This window comes from Chiloscyllium plagiosum, chromosome 20 (assembly GCF_004010195.1).
Source record: "Chiloscyllium plagiosum isolate BGI_BamShark_2017 chromosome 20, ASM401019v2, whole genome shotgun sequence".
Classification (NCBI taxonomy): domain Eukaryota; kingdom Metazoa; phylum Chordata; class Chondrichthyes; order Orectolobiformes; family Hemiscylliidae; genus Chiloscyllium; species Chiloscyllium plagiosum.
Genome location: NC_057729.1, coordinates 39,236,744 through 39,253,412, shown reverse-complemented (window position 1 = coordinate 39,253,412; position 16,669 = coordinate 39,236,744). Strand labels below are relative to the sequence as shown.

The 16,669-nt window shown below is 37.8% G+C and overlaps 1 protein-coding gene across 8 annotated transcripts in view; it reads right to left on the bottom strand.

Moving 5' to 3' along the window:
- LOC122560188 (band 4.1-like protein 3) overlaps window positions 1–16,669 on the bottom strand; it is a 277,917-nt gene that overhangs the window by 30,499 nt on the left and 230,749 nt on the right. For 6 of the 8 annotated variants that reach the window (XM_043710581.1, XM_043710574.1, XM_043710580.1 and 3 more), the window contains exons 11-14: window positions 14,960–15,135; window positions 6,863–7,047; window positions 2,463–2,498; window positions 747–932 (exon numbers count right to left, since the gene is read on the bottom strand). In XM_043710581.1, coding sequence (XP_043566516.1) covers window positions 747–932; window positions 2,463–2,498; window positions 6,863–7,047; window positions 14,960–15,135 — 583 coding nt within the window. The remainder of the gene's footprint in view (window positions 1–746; window positions 933–2,462; window positions 2,499–6,862; window positions 7,048–14,959; window positions 15,136–16,669) is intronic. The other 2 variants (XM_043710578.1, XM_043710579.1) reach the window with 2 other exon arrangements.

Here is a 16,669-nt window from a genome sequence, read left to right as displayed (position 1 = left end):
GATCTGATCTTTTGTGTTTTCCTCCCCTATCCTTCTCCCTGCCACTGCACTTGCTAGAAGTCCATGTATCTCTGACATTGTTCAGTTCTGACAAAGGATCATTCGCATGAGAAGTTATTGTTTCGCTCCTCGCAGATGCTGTCTGACTTGTAAAGCGATCCCAGAACTTATTATTTCTACTTAAAAATAAGCTTTGGTCTTAATTGTAATGTCCTACAAAAGATGTGTGGTGAAAAAATATTACTGGCATTGATAAAGGAACATATTGTTAAAATACCATGTCAGAAAGCCATGAAAGAACAGTTAGAAATTTCTACCATGTTGATTTTTTCCTCGGATGTTTGCAAAATCCTCTGACTTGAATCAGTCTATTATTCCTTTTTGAAGGCATAGAATATAATGAGACATCAGAACAAATAATCCAGAAAAGGCTTTAAAATGACATTTTGTCTCCAGAGAATGTTAAATTGTCAGTCTATTGTTTGCTCTAAGATCTGTTACAAACCCTTCGTGTTTTGTTTTATACCTGGTAGATTGTCAAAATCTTACTAAACTCAAGATGGACACGATTAACTGTGATATAATACAATTTAAAATAACAGCATTCCTGGTTGTACTAGAGCTGTGACTAAAAAAATAGCCATCACCAGCAGACAAACGAACAAACGGATAACTAAAAGCCAAAACCAAGTAGGCAGATCGAGAATACCTACAACTTCAACAACGTGTTTATAAACAAGACCCACCTGCTGGAGCTTCTGTGACTCCTCCTGCTCTTTGTCTTTGGGTTTTGATGAAGATGGGGAAGTAGTTAATTTTTTTTCCCGGTCACCATGACTTAGCTTAATACTAGTGGATTCCTGCAAAGTTCGTTTTAGTTCATTGATATTGGCTTGATGCTTCAAGAGTACATCTTCTGATTTGTCCAGGAACTTTAGTACAATTAAAAAGGAAAGATAATGTTATGTTAGTCGTAACAACACATTGTTTATCAAGAATGTTTAAACCAAAAGGGAAGAAGTACCCAAAACCCATTTCTTAACATATTTGCCCGAAATACCTCCATACTGAATTAGTGAATGTGTTAACCATTTTAAATAAAAGGATTGTCGTTCTATATAAATAGCAGTTTCATAACTGCCAACACACTTTCGGATCTTAGGAAAAGGTGACTAGATGGATGATCAGTTTTCTTGGAGTAAATGTTTTGCTCAATTACAAAATGTAGTTTAATTTAAATATATATGACCTGATTTCCTTACAACATATGTATCCTCACTAAATACATCAAATAGTGCTTACCCCAGAATTACTTCGTAGGTATTCCAATTCATCTCAATTTCATGTTAACATGGATGGTCCTGAGAACTGTCAGTAATTTGTCAAAAAATATCTGTTTTCCTTTCTACTTGACATACTCTTTCATATTAATACCTGATTATGAACAATTTCATTCATATATAAGCATGATAGCAAGGAATGTTTAAGATATCTTGTGTACATGTAAGTGGTTAATTCTATGGTAGTTGAAGTACAAATGCGAGTAATAAAATACATTTAACACAAAACTCCTCAACACTCACTTTCCTCCCTGATAGAGATAATACAAATTCCTGCATTAATATACATCCAACAGTAATTCTAACCATCCTGGTATCAATCAAGACAATGTGATCCAACATAGCCCCACCCCACTTTCCTGTAAAACAAATTTCCACCATGTCAAATTATATTTGCAACTTTCCACCCTCCTGATAAACAATAAATGAGTATTACCCACAGTCTAGAATGAGAATTTCTATAGATAGTCGAAGTAACAGAGTAGCTAACTGAAAATGGTATGTGTTAACATTGGTAAAGGCAGCCCACATGATGAAGAATTAGCAAACACAAAAGAAACCAAAAGGCAAAGGACTTGGCACACAGCAAGCAAGTAAAAAGCAAGGGAATGCCGTACGCCAATGTAAAGTGTCTAGCAAACAAGCAATTTCAGCAAAAAGATGGCCAATGGTTAAGAATCAGTTATTTTCCACAAGACAAAGCCTGTAGCATTTTAGCAGTACCACAGTAACCCATGAAATGTATGTTAGCATATAGGTAGTGTACTGACAACAATGAAGAAACTATGATTAAGAAAATTATCACCCACTTTCCTGTGTAGTAACAAGATAGATCATTCAGTCTTTTAATATATAAAACACCAGTAATTTCCAGTTTGAATTGTAACTCAATATTTCAATGGGAGCAATAAACAATGTGGATCATGTAGGTGATAAATCTTGAAGGATATATGAGTTGTATCTATCTGATGTTATAGCTATATTTAGTTTGATGAATGACTCTCCATTCAAAAATAAATAGGAACTAGTTGGGTTCTAGCTTGAACAATATTTTAAAAACAGGTATGAAAATGTTTCACATAAACTACAGTAAAAACCAATCCACAGTGGTCCGTACACTACCTCTTGCCTAAGTTTCGGCTCATCTTCATGTTCCATCTGACAGCAAAATTTTAAAAGAAATCAAGTCAATTAAATCCAAAACAAGAACAATCATAATTGTTGACCCTCACATGAGAAAATGGAACCCACGTCTGACCATTTAAAAAAAGATGCTTGAAACAAAAACAGTTTGTGTACCAGTAAAAGATTAAATCAACAAAACTAAAAAGGATGAATTTACACTATAAGTTCAGAATTGTCAAAAAGCAGTCCAGGTTCCCACTGACACCAACCAAGTGTACGATAAATGTGCAGTCAAGGTCTGAACGGATTCTGGATTAAGTAAGACTCTCTCCTTCAGGGGGTCTCACTCTTGTTCAGTCTAGCATGTCTCTGGATTTAATTTACATATACAGTCCAAAAATCAACCTGTATTAATAATGCAGATGTATAAGATTTGCATCTGAAATCTACTGCTAACCACTACATAGCACGGATGAGACTAGATCATTGAGAATGATCATCGTCAACTTCCAGAAAATAATTACTTTTTTTGGAAAAGGAATCAATAACTTAGATGGTGTATTTATACCCATGTCTTTTGATTCCTGACCTCTTCTCTGAACATGGCAAAACAAAGACTTTACTCCTTGATAAACAATCTACCTTTTCTCGTTGTTAAGTTTCTTCCACATATCCTGAAGACATTTTCTTAAGCAGAAGAAGGAAAACACAACTATAAGCCACTATAAGGTTATGGTCCAGTTGTTGCAACCATGTGGAACTATCTTCCAAGCCAATGCACTTAACCTAAACCTAGAGTGTATGCAACAATTTTCTTTAATAACTTTAAAAATGATTACTTCATTGCTCTTTACAAACGCCACAGTAAATAAATTTTCATTTCCTGAATCTTAAGATTTATCCAAAGCATTTTCGTTGTAATTAGTTTGCTGAGTTCAATAAAAGCATAAGATTTGTTCACAGGCTAATAACTTAACCAACTTTCTGAATACATGAAAGATAATCTTGGAAATGTTTCATCAAGGTTTCAGTGAAGAAGTAAATACTGAAGAGGATTTTCTGTCACCACTACATTCAATTATCAAGCTGGATGAGAATTTTAAACAGAGGGCAAACCCTGCTCCCACTTGGGCAGTACAGCATAGAACAGTGACACTTGCCTATGGCTTGAATGCCTACTGAAGATAACTCTGTTCAGGCCTGCAACTGGATGCCAGATGATAAATTTGAGTTTCACTGCTGAGCATAGGCAAATATATATCAAATATATATGCTTCTGAAGAGGACTGGATGTTTCAATCTCGGTTTCTAAATCTATAAAATGGAAGATTATTTCCTGCTATGTAACCTCTAATTATCAGTGACAAGTGGGACATTGTTACATTTCACTTTGTTTTAAGATGGAAATAATTAAGTCTTGAATATACTTTTGGAATGTGTGTTACACTTGGGAATGTTATTTTGGTTTGCATTTTGTTTCCAATATCAACTTTTTCCACAACTAGTTAACAGACAACCTATTTTAATCCTCAATGTAGTATGAAAAGTGTACCACCAGCCATCTCCACACACTTAATATTTGCCTTTCTTTGCTTCAGTTACAATGCTTATTGAGGGTAAGTAATGTGATTAGAGGAATACCTTTCCCAATCACATTCATGTAGCTAAATAAACCAGCACAAAAATGAAAAGTGTAGCCTTTGCAGTTCTCCATTAATTCACGTCAGATGAATGCAAGTATTGCTGAGGATTTTAGGGGCTGGAGGAGATTACAGGGGAAAGGAGACAGACCATTTGCAAATTGGAAACCAAAGAGTAGAATTTTCAAATCACGAGGTTTCTTCACCCAGAGCTAATAAAGGTCAGTGAGCATAGGGTCAATAGGTAAATGGAACCTGCTGCAATTTAAGACAGGTAGTAGCATCTTGGATTGTCTCAAGGTTGTTACATAGGAGACTAACAGGGTTGTGTTCAAATATTCAAATCTAGAAGTAACAATGGCATGGATGAGGATTTCAACAGCAGATGAGCTGAAACAGGGTTGAATAGGATTGTAAGTGTACCTCCAAGTCAAATATTGCATTCCAGTTGCAAATAGTCTTGTTTAATCTTAGATAGTTGCCAGGGAGAGGGATGGGTAAGTAGCTAAGAAATGGCTTCAATCTTTCCAATACTTAACGAGATGAAAGTTCTACACATCCAATAATATGTAAGAGAAGCATCTTAATAGGTTAGCAACTGCAGATGTGAAAAAGGTGGTAGTCATGTAGTAATCAGTGTCTGTGTGAAAACGAATGCTGTCGTTTAGGGTGTTATCGCTGAGTGGCTGTCAGTGTGGATGAGGAAAAGGAGTGGGCAGGGATAGATGCTTGGACAACACCAGAGGTAAGACAGCTTGAGCAGGAAGAGAAACCATTGCAAGTGAGACTCTTGGGTCAATTAGGTAGTTAAGAATGGAACCAGGTGAGGGCATTCCGTCCAGCTGGATAGCAATGGCAAGGCGTTAAGGAAAGATGTATCAATGAAAGTGTAAAAGGCTACAAGAAAAATGAAGAAGGCAAGTTTCCCTTTGATACAGGTCACATTGTAAAACTGTAATACAGATTTTGTCTATTTAGGAAATGGATCCACAAAGTTTTAAGATGTACACTGTCATAACTGTGGCTTATAGAAACATTTTTTGTTTGTGTCTGAAGTAGTACTTGATTATCTGGATTGGGAATCAGAGTTGTGATTGTATTCCAACAAAGGCTATGCTGGATCCATAACTACTCCTGTGGCCTGGTCATATATTTTGTTATGAAATGCTTCTGCGAATTGTCTTGTCATATTTCATTGTACGGAAGGTGGTATATAAACATACGAAGTTTTAACCTCAAAAGTGGTCAGGCTTCGGACAAGTGGTGGTGGTGTGAGGGGAGTGGTTAAAGTGTCGGAGAACACTGAACCAAAATCAGAATCTGACCATTTCTAGTCACAACAGAAGTAGCAGAGTGATCTATTTCTCATTCAAAGCAAAGTCAGATAACAGCTAGGTCTGGGGAGGATTTAAAACACAGGAGGAAAGTGGTTTTCATGTCAGTTGCAAAATCCAGCGTACTTGGTTCCTGTGACCCTTTGTATTTTTACCTAATGTTTCCCATGCCAACTTTCCTTAGTTAGGTGGTGGTTTTGACTGGTGCAGACTCAATAGGCCACCTGGCCTTTTTCTGTGCTGTTGACCACTGTGACTATGACTCCCTCTCTACAGGCTTCCAAACTACACCTAATGCAACCATGTTCACTCTACTCCATGAACTGCAATGTCAGAATCAGCTCAGTCAGATGACGAGTGAAGTGCCTTGTTTATCTTTGTAATGCATCAAATATACAGGATATTCTGATATGAATATTGTATATGGGTATAGCAATAGCACTGTCAGCAGCTGCTGGACAGTTTCAACAGCAGCAGTATCCAGCATCTACCTACAGGAGTTAGCAAAATTAAGCCTGACTAGAACGTTTTCTGTATTTAATGCTGAATGCAATTGCTTCTCTACATCTCCGGTCATGCTGTACTTAATTTTTTGTATTGTTCTCTACTGTCTCTAATTTCGATGTGCACTTTATGCACCATGTTAGATGGCAGGCTATCATCAATCTGCTGTAACCTCCCTTCCTCTCTGGCTTCTTGATGCCACTTGTTATTGAGCATTGTTTTGGTCATCAGCAATGTCCTCTCTAAGCCTCACAGTCATGTAGCAATCAGAAGTTACCACACAGGCCATAGCTTACAAGCTGACCCAATTAAACCATCATGCGTGTGCAAGCCCACACAGAAAGTGTTAATGGGTTATATGCACGTTTATGAATTGCTTGCAGGCTATGGAAAAATAGGGGTATGTTGGTGTCAGTAACATTTTCAAGCAGTTCTAAGTCAAACTGTGTAAACACAAAGATTGCATTTTAATGCTCATCTTGGAAAAGAACTCATTCCCTACAAGTATGAAATTGACCATTTCCTTTCCCAGATAATTTCTAGAGTTTTACTCATGACGCTGCAAACTGGCTTGAGTCAGGAGCAATTTTGGGCTTCCATCAGGAACTAGGTTTGTTCACCCTGACAATATTCCTCAGAACCAGCATATTTGGTGGTTCTATACCACCAGAATCAGCTGAATTTGAATAGCGTCCCAGCAGTGAACTTGGACTGCGTGCAAATCTAGGTCTTTCATTATGCTGTCTGATTTGCATTAGGCACAACAGCATAAAGTATTTATTTACATAAACATGCTACTCTACTAGGCGAGACACTAATCTGCTTTGTAATTCCACATAATCCCACTAATCGAGTACAGTGAACTGTTAACAACCAAAATGATTATCTGCATCAAAATTAAAATTTCAACATTGTGTACCTTCATTTCTTTAATTTTTGTTGGTGTAGTCACTTCCTCATTTTTTTCTGACTTCTGGGAGGATTTCTTGCTGTCTGACTGTGTTGTGTCTGGAGTCTCTGTCCTTGAAGTTTCGCTTGCGTCTTTTGTTGACTCTTTCAAAAGTGCATCGTGATTTTCCCCAACTGAAGCTGGACGGAAAAACTCTGCAAGTCAGAATATCTGACGTAAAATGTGGTCATCATACTCTAAAATATTCCATAGAAGTCACAGGCAAATGGAAAGAATCTGATACAAGGGTAATTCAAACAGCAATTAGTTTAACCTGGGAACGGGTTGATCCATCTTTGAACAAATAATCAATTATTGAATGATAGAGAGGTGCCAATTCCTAATAGGATTTAAATACTTGGTGCATTTAGGAAGTGTACCAATTTCTGAGGCTCACCGAAAGAGGCTAATCAGAGTTTGCATGGCTATTTTATAACTCCACTGCCAAATGCACATAAATTGGGCACACCATGTACATCAGAATGGGTTTTTGCCAATTCAGAATGAAACTATTGTAGGAGATTTTCTTTTCTCCAAACATCATGACATTACCAATTGATATTTGACATGCCATTTTTAAATCTTTGCATCATATTTTTCTAAATTTCAGCTTTGGTGAGGAGTTTAAGGATTGTACTTATTCCACCGAAGTCTATAATTAATTGTAAAATCAAAAGAACATCACACAATGGGGAGGCTGAAGAAGTGTAGTGCACCTGATTAACTAACCTGTAAACGCAAAGTATTCTGTGAGCTATCTCCATTACCCGAACAAAGAATAATAAGGAGCTTTGTTCAGTCACTGGTCAGAGCCACGTCACCCTACAGTGGCAGGCTGTTTTGCTTAAACTGCATGCTGTGACAAAGCAGTATCTGGTCAGCTTATACTCCTTTACTTAAATTGAAAACCCTCATCCCTCTATTTCCTGCTGAGTTTCTGCAAGAGGGTTTTTGGCTTATTAAGCATCAAAGCCTTTTTACATGTCAGTGTAAAAAAAATAGTAAGTTGCTTCTGATGTCCTCAGGATAAGACTCCTCAATTCTTCTGCCTGTTTACACTATTTTAAAGCTGTCGAGTGCAAGCAGGATACAAAATACAGGGAGAGCAGCAAGCAGTGATAGTGATGAGAACAGTATATGCGCATGGTCATGATATGTATCATGTGCCTGCAGTGAAGCGCTGCCTGCAATCATCTGTCCCATCTAGTTAAATGGACTTTGTGGCCATTGAATTGTATTTAAAATTACCTGGATTGCTTTGTCACAGCCAACAGGAGATTGAGGGCAAATCTGGTAGCCACCCAGCCATTCCTGAATGGGTTGGGAATGCCAGTTCAATGCAATTTTTCCAGTTTTATAATGTTGTTAAATAGATCACTGATACCCTGGTGAAAATGTGGGGGATGACTTTCCATAATATTTACTTTAATGTGGAGATAGGAAGAGCAGCAGTGCTCTTCCCAGCTACACAATACTGAGGTAGGCTAAATTTCCACTTCCACCTGTCTCACAGTCTCCTTCCTATATAGTTTACCTACGGACTAATGTCACATCAATGGCAGAAATTTTCCAAGGTTGGTAAATGGTATTAACAATGACAGTGTGACAATTGTATATTGAGGTGCCCTAAATTTTAAAGTGCAGTGAGCCTCCAAATGTATCCTCGCCCCAACAAAGAATTCAGTTTCAAGCCTTAACTTATTTTTTCTATTGCCACCTCATTAGTCAGTGTTAAACAACTATTGTTCATAAACTATCATGTACTTGAGGGGAAGCTTGACATGCAATCGGGTAGGAAGAGAACCCAGGATTATGATGATTGCTTCAGGTGTTAGACCAAGTTTTCTTTTGTGCTCTCTTCCTACATAACCAATATTTAATTGATACTACTCAAGATCAAGTGTATTTTCAACAATATTTCTATAGCCAAAAGTCTACATTGCCTGGCCTTCTTTAAAATAGGTAAGAGACAAGTGAACTAATATAAATTTTAAAATTTAGAAAGAGATTTCATGGAGAATGTTCCATTTTACAGGGAAGATCATACCTGGGGGCCATCAATAGAAAAAAGTTAACAACAAATCCTGCGGAGAATCTAAACCAAAAACTTCTTTACTCAAAGAATGGAAAGAATGTGGAACTCGCTACCACAGGGAGTGGTTGAAGCAAATAGTAGAGATTCATATAAAGTAAGCTAGCGAACGAAGGAGACAGGAACAGAGGATTACAATGATTGACTTAGATGAGGAGGGTTGTGAGGAGACTCAAATGGAATATAAATGTCAGTACAGATTGGTTGGTTGAATTGCCAGTTTTGGTGCTGTGCATCTGATGTAATGTTGTCCAAGCAATGAGAATGAGAGTTGTTGATCAACCATGTGTGTTTGACTAAAACATAACTGATATAAGGTTCAAATTCACAAAGACCCAGGATTTAATCCTACCAAGCATTTAAGTTGTGGAAATAGTAAAATCTCGTATTTGCATTTTTAAGAATAAATAAGTCAATCAGATTGATTCAAAGAATTGATGTGTATCACAGGATAGAAATCGATTTTTTAAAAATCCAAATCTTACTTTCCTACACATTCAAATAAATATTCTTTTTTTCAAACATCTGCCAATTTCTTATGAAAAGAATTCATAGACACTGGTTGAGTGGCAGATAATTCCATATTCTAATCACTGCCCCCATGAAGAATTCAGTTTCAAATCTTACCTTATTTTCTGTTTTTTTTATTGCTACCTCATTAGTCAGTGTAAACAACTATTCTTCATAAACTATCATGTACTTAAGGGGAAACTGGACAAGCAATTGAGGAGGAAGAAAACCCAGGATTATAATGATTGAGTTTCTTCACATCTCTCCTCATCTAATCTATGTTCAGCACCATCCTTGACATTCAGATACTAATGCAGACCATGTCTTAATGCACCAAAACCTTGAGCAACAATACCGGGGTTGACAAGTGCTAAGTAACATTCATGGCCACAAGGTGCCAAGCAATGACCTTCAGCAGGAAGAGACCAACCAATGCCTCTTGACATTCAAAAGGTATTACTGTCACTGCATCACCCACTACCAAAATTCTGGAGGTTTCCATCGACCAGAAAGTGAGCTGGACGAGCCTCATAAATACTGTGAATCTAAGTGCAGATGTGATGGAATTCTACCCATTTGTCCAGATGCCTACAATCAGGAAGCTCGACATGATCCAGGACAAACCAACCCACTTGATTGGCACTAAATTTGAAGACATTCAGTCCCTCCACCACTCCACACACAGTAGCAGCAATGCATACCATCTATAAAACGCATTGCAGAAATTCACCAGGGCTTCTCAAGCAGCACCTTCCAAACCTGCAACCACTACCATCCAAAAGGACAAGACACATGGGAATACTAGAACCTTCAAGTTTCTCTCCAAACCACTAGCCATCCACGCTTGAAAATGTATTGCCATTCTTCAATTTTGCCAAGTCAAATTTATGGAACTCCCTTCTTAACAACATGAATCCAAAAACACAACTCACCACCACCTTCTGGGCAATAACAGCCCAGCTAGCAAAGTCCATATTTCTTGAATAAATAAAATGAAATCATAGCCTTGAAGATTCTCATTAAGTCACTTCTTCATATTCTCTGCTCAAGTAAAAAATACCACAACTTTTACATTCTGCCTACATAACTGTCAGCCCTCTTCCCTTTTCATTACTTTTTGATTTGTACAGCCCATTTGACACATCACACAAGTAATTTAAACTATTGTATATGAGCTAATATGAACATGTTGGGTCTGGATATCCCTTGCAGAACCATCACTCATACATACTTAAATATTTTATATTTCATTGCTGCACAGTGCGCTTTGAAAAGCAGTCCAAGCACGCAGCACCAATGCACCTTGCCCCGAGCAATTTGCCGCTGGCATTCACTATCCCTGGCTTCAAAATAAAGGGAAATGATCTACATTTCCTATTTCACAGTTTAATGTTACCAATAGAACCAGCCAGTTTATTTTAGACCTGTGCTATAATAATTTCACATCAAAAGCATGTCAGCCAGTGAAAAATAAGGGCTCTTTAAATTAACATTACAATGCTCAAGTATTACAAAACAATGAATTAATTGTAGGCAGAGCACATTTTATTCAGGCATGAATCTGCAATATTCCCTGACTTGCCAAGATGAGGCAGTAACCAGTCATTCTGTTGTGCCGAGAAGGGGTTATTCACATAGGTCATGTATGGCAGAAGTTAACATCTCTACCAAAAGGACAAACAGGGGATTTTATTTGGGAAGGGTTGTTAAAAGAAGGAGTGATTTTTTTTATACAATAATCGAAGCAGAGTGCATAATGACTTTTGGATGGAAGTGAATATGCTTATGAAAAATAAGTGAATTCAATGGGTGAGAAGTTATGGGATAAGATCATGGATATATGTTTGAGAGTTCTGACATAGGAGGCTATTCATACTATCAAACCTATGATGTGAATCTCTAAGTTGAACAAGGAATATAGAATAAGCAGAAATAAGACTTTACAACAGATTGGGAGAGGGGAAAAGCAAAGAGAGAGTGAGAGGCAAAGATGGAGAAAGATAGAGAGACAGAGAGAAAAAGAACCTTGATGTTTTTCAGTTTTGAGTCTTTTGTGTGTACTGTATGATATTGTCCAAATACAATAAATTGTGAATTTGCACAGAGTTCTAGCAATTGCAAAATACAGTTTTCATCTACTTAGAGCATTACCTATTTATAAAATGCAGGTTGAAAGCTCGAATAGATTCAGGTTTAATCATCTTCCAAAATTCTATACATTTTGGAATAATTCCTGCAGATTGGCAGCCAGCAAATATCACCCACTAATTAAGAAAGGAGCAAACGGGCAAGAAAAAGTAGGGAAATGTAAAACTATAGACTATAAAATATAAAGTCTTTCATGAGTGTTAAAGAAAATGCTATAATCTATCACAAAGAACAGGGTAAATGGGCAGTTGAACAATAATAATCTAATTAGGAATAGTCAGCATGAATTTGAAAATGGAAAATCATGTATGACAAAGTTGAACTTCTTGGTAATGTTACTATCAAAATTGATAGAGGGGAGTAGATGGATGTGGTATATTTGGATTTCAGAAGGTTGGTTAGAAAAACAAAAACACACGGTAAAGGAGGTAATGTACTGGCATGGATTAAAGATTGGGCTAACAGACAGAAACCAGAGTAGGAATAAATGGGCCATTCCCAATTGACAGACTGTGACTAGTGGGGTACAGCAAGGGTCAGTGCTTCCGGCTCAGCTGTTCACAATATAGATCCATTGTTTGGACTGGGAACTAACAAGTGATACTTTCAAATTTGCAAATGATACAAAACTAAGCAGGAATGTCTATTACGAGGAAGAATTTCAGGTGGTTTTAGACAGGTTTAGTGATTGGGCAAGAATATGGCAGATGGAATGTAATTCTCTTTGGTAAGAAGGACAAATGCTCAGAGTATTTCTTACATGGGGAGAGGTCAGAAAGTACAAATGTGCAAAGGGACTTGGGAGTCCTTATCAATAAGTCACTAAAGCAAAAATGTAGGTGCAGCAAGCCATTAGTTAGGCTAATGGAACCCTTTATCGTAACAGGATTTGAGTAGCGGTGCAATGAAATCTTGCTTCAATTGTATAAGACCTTGATTATACCACACCTGGAGTACTGTACACAGCATGGGTCTCTATCTCAGTGAGGGTATTATTGCCATATAGGGGAGTGCAACAAAGGTTCACCTGACTGGTTCCCGGGATGATGGGATTGTCCCATGAAGTGAGATTTAGCAAATTGAGTCTGCATTCTCTCGCTGCCAAAGAATGAGAGGTGATCTTCTTGAATCCTACGTAATACTTATAGGGATGCAAGTAAGAGGTTTCTCCTAGTTGGGAGATCTAGAACTGTTTAAAAATAAAAGCAATGCCATTTAGAATAGATAACAGGAGAAATCAGAATGGCAAATTTTGGAATTCTCTGTCCCCTAGAGTTGTGGAAGTCCACGTTTGGAGTATATTTGAAGTAGACATTGATAAATTTTGATTATCAAGGGGGCCTAAAAGGGGAGGGGGCACAGTGGTTCAGTGGTTAGCACTATTACCACACAGCACTAGGGACCCAGATTTGATTCCAGCCTTGGGTGACTGTTTGTGCAGCGTTTGCATGTTCTCCCATGTCTGTGTGGGGTTTTGCTGGGTGCTCCAGTTTTCTTTCCCAGTCTAAAACATGCAGTGCAGGTGGATTGCTAAATTGCCACAACTGTCCAGGGATGTGCAGGTCAGGGGGATTAGTCAGGGTTAAGGATATAGGGTGGGGAGCTGGGGGGGGATGCACTTTGGAGGGTCAGTGCAGACCCGACGGGCCAAATAACCCTTTTCTCCACTGTCAGGATTCTAGGGTTCTAAAAGGCTGTGGAGATAGTGTGCATAAAAGGCATTGAGGTGTTCGATCAGTCATGATCATATTGAATGGTGGAGTTGGTGCAATGGGCCGGATATTCTACTCCAGTTCTTAATGCTATTATTTTTGATGATGAAGTATTTAAGTTAACATCATTTTCTTTGTTAGTAATTATTGTTATTTTTATTGTTAAATTATTAGATATTATTAAACTATTGTAAGTAATAAACAAGCTTGTACAATTAATCTCAGACTATAGAGTACCTCTTGATGTTTACCAAAGCCACCATTTATAAAGTTACATTCAAATAATAAAACACTGCACTGCATGTTATTGCACCACTAAACGAAACACAGTAAATGTGTACACTTGTTATACTAACAAGGTGAAGAACATAGCAAAATGGTTAAATATTTATTTTGATTGTTAAATCAAGCCTCTGTAAATTCACAAGCTGTCAAGACATAGTGGATATTTAAATAACTAATAATGCTTAGTCTAAGAAACTGATCACTGTCTAGACTGGAGTAAATTGTATTGCTTTATGAGTTCTCAGAACGATCAAATTTGTCTCATTGTCAGCAGCATCTGCAGTTCAGGATCAACATTAACAACAACTTCTTTTGTCAACTTTTTTCATTGTGACGAAAATGTGCTTCTTCAGTCAAATGCATTTTGACTCAATGTAGACTGTGTGTCCTATTCAGACCCTTCCAGTTTGCATATTATTTTAAGAAAAACGGCTAAGGCAGGGGATAGGATTGCATTAAAGTGATGTTGAAAGCATAATTTCCTTTGGATTTTTACCCCTTCCAACTACTGTGCTGAAATGAATTGGAATTCTGAAAGTGACTGTTCCATCTGGTCTGTCTTTCATGCCTGGTTTTTGTCATTTACTTGCAATTATTGAACTATTATCTTCATTCATAGCTGGAAAAATCATCCTTTAAATGGACCATGTCAAGTCATTTGCACCATTAAACATTATCTAGACAGCTCTTAATTCTCTTCAAAAATACTCCATTAGTCAAAGATGTATTCTTTGAAAGAAAATTATCAAAGTGTTTACAGCAGAGTGTACTCCTGCACCAGAAAATCCAAACTAGCTCAGGTGATTCAGAAGGTTATGTCTTTTTGAGTTGATTTTAATTATTTGCACTGCAGCACTTCACACTTAGGAATAAGTCCTTTTTAGGGAACAAAAATGCACTATAGGGCGAACCCCGTATCTGCAGGTACAGTTACTGTGGTTTACTGCGACCCGAATATATTATAGGGAATGTTCCAGAATCAGGGACCAGGAGGCTGCCGCTAAGGTACATTTCCCATTTAAATTAATGGGTTCGCACCTATCCGCAGCTTTGGGCTTCCGCGGTAGGTCTTAGAATGTATACCTCGTGGCTATGGGGAGACCACTGTACCCAGTTTCCTATTTTAAGAGTACAAAACAAAAGGAAAGTGGAATCAAAGCAATGAATCAAAGAAATGGTTTTCTCATGGACAAAGATTTCTCAGATTTACCACCAGTTTATGCAGTACACAGTTGTAGCGCAGACTTAATAGGTTTCCTTTATGGCATTCATGGTAAATATTTTTGACGGCACAGTCCAAACGTCAAAGGAAAATCATACCTCCATCTAGACTCCTTGACATTGTATATCTTTTGCTTGAGGAGCGTTCAAAATAGGGTGCAGGCCGATCAATTAAAGCACTGGCTTGCCTTGTTTGAGCCTGTGTACGCCCACTATAACGGAACTTTGAGCCCATCACAAGGAATCCCTTAGGTGGTGGCTCAGGGGACACAAGTCTACAAGGAAGGTAACGAACACAATTACTACAAACAAAACCTTGGGCCATCACTTAAGTAACCTGCAAAATTAATTGCAATGAGAAAATGTCACACTTCTCATTCGCATCTGTAGACAGAAAACTTCAACATGCTTCAAAAGGAGCAGAATCAGGGAAAAGTCAATAATGAACCAAGGAACCATTAGGATGGCTAAAAGTTGGGACAAAAAAGACAACATTGTTATGGAGCACCTCAAAAGGAGGGGGGACAGAGACAGAATTAGAGAATGTGTGTGAGAGACAGAGAGAGAGAGAAACAGAGACAGAGAGAGAAGCAAATAAGCTTGTGAATTGAATTCCACAATGATTGCAGGTCAAGGTGCAATATTGGAGGTGTACATAAGAGTGAGTCAATGGAGAGATTTGTCATCGAATGTTAATACACTAAAGAATATAAGGCTAATGAAGGTCAGCAACGACTGTGACACTGAGAGTGCGAGTTTAAAAGAAAATCATACAGTCTCTTTCACAATTACACAATGCCTCAAAATATTTTACTGCAAAAGTATTTAATTGACTGTGGAACTGCGCTGGTAACATAGCAAACAAGGGAGCCAATTTTGTGCACTGCAAGATTCCAGAAACAGCACTGTGGTAATGACCAGATAATCCATTTTTTGCAATATTGGGATCAATACTTAAAAATAATATGTTCTTTATCTAAATAGTGCTAGGAGTTCCTTTATATCCATTTGAGAGGGCAGACAGGGCTTCATTAACTAAGCTCAAAACTTAGATAAAATCCAGGAAGTCAAATTCTACATTGATAGAACTTCAGGATGCTAGGGATTTCTCCCAAGTAGAGCTTGGAAGACCAACAAGAGTTGCAAAAGTTGAGTGTAGTGGTGGTCAAGAGCATCGAGGAGGAACACAAGGAATTATACTCAACTTACAACTCTGATACTGATCCAAATTTTGCGAACTGTGCTGAAATGACACTGATCACTGCTGCCCAGCTCTCTGGATGCACTTTTCCTTTCTCAATCTTAGTTTGAATCTGGTACTAAGTATTTCTCTTCTGAACAACACTGTATCCTCACTACATACACTGCAACAGTGCAAGATGGCAGCTCATCACCAACTTCTCAAGGCTAAGTAGGGATGGGCAATATACACTGGCTGAGCCAAAGATGCCTACATCTCAACGAAAATAAAAAAATCTTAAGGGCTCTCCGGGCATCTTGCAAGATAAACAACTTACAACGTGAAAAGACTCCTGGTCTGTCAGGACTTAAAGCCAGGAAATTAAATCACTATCAGCATCTCAGGATTCTGCTAAATTCCCCAACCCACCATCTCCTCCCTCGAACCTGTAGCTCCCCAAAAACTCACATCTAGTCCTAAAGAAGGGTTATACGCGAAACGTTGACTTCTCCACCACCTGATGCTGCCTGGCTTGCTGTGTTTTTCCAGCCAGGAAATTAAATGAATTGATTATTTCTCACTTATCTTCTAAATACTACTATATAATAAAACAATTGGGGCATTAATAT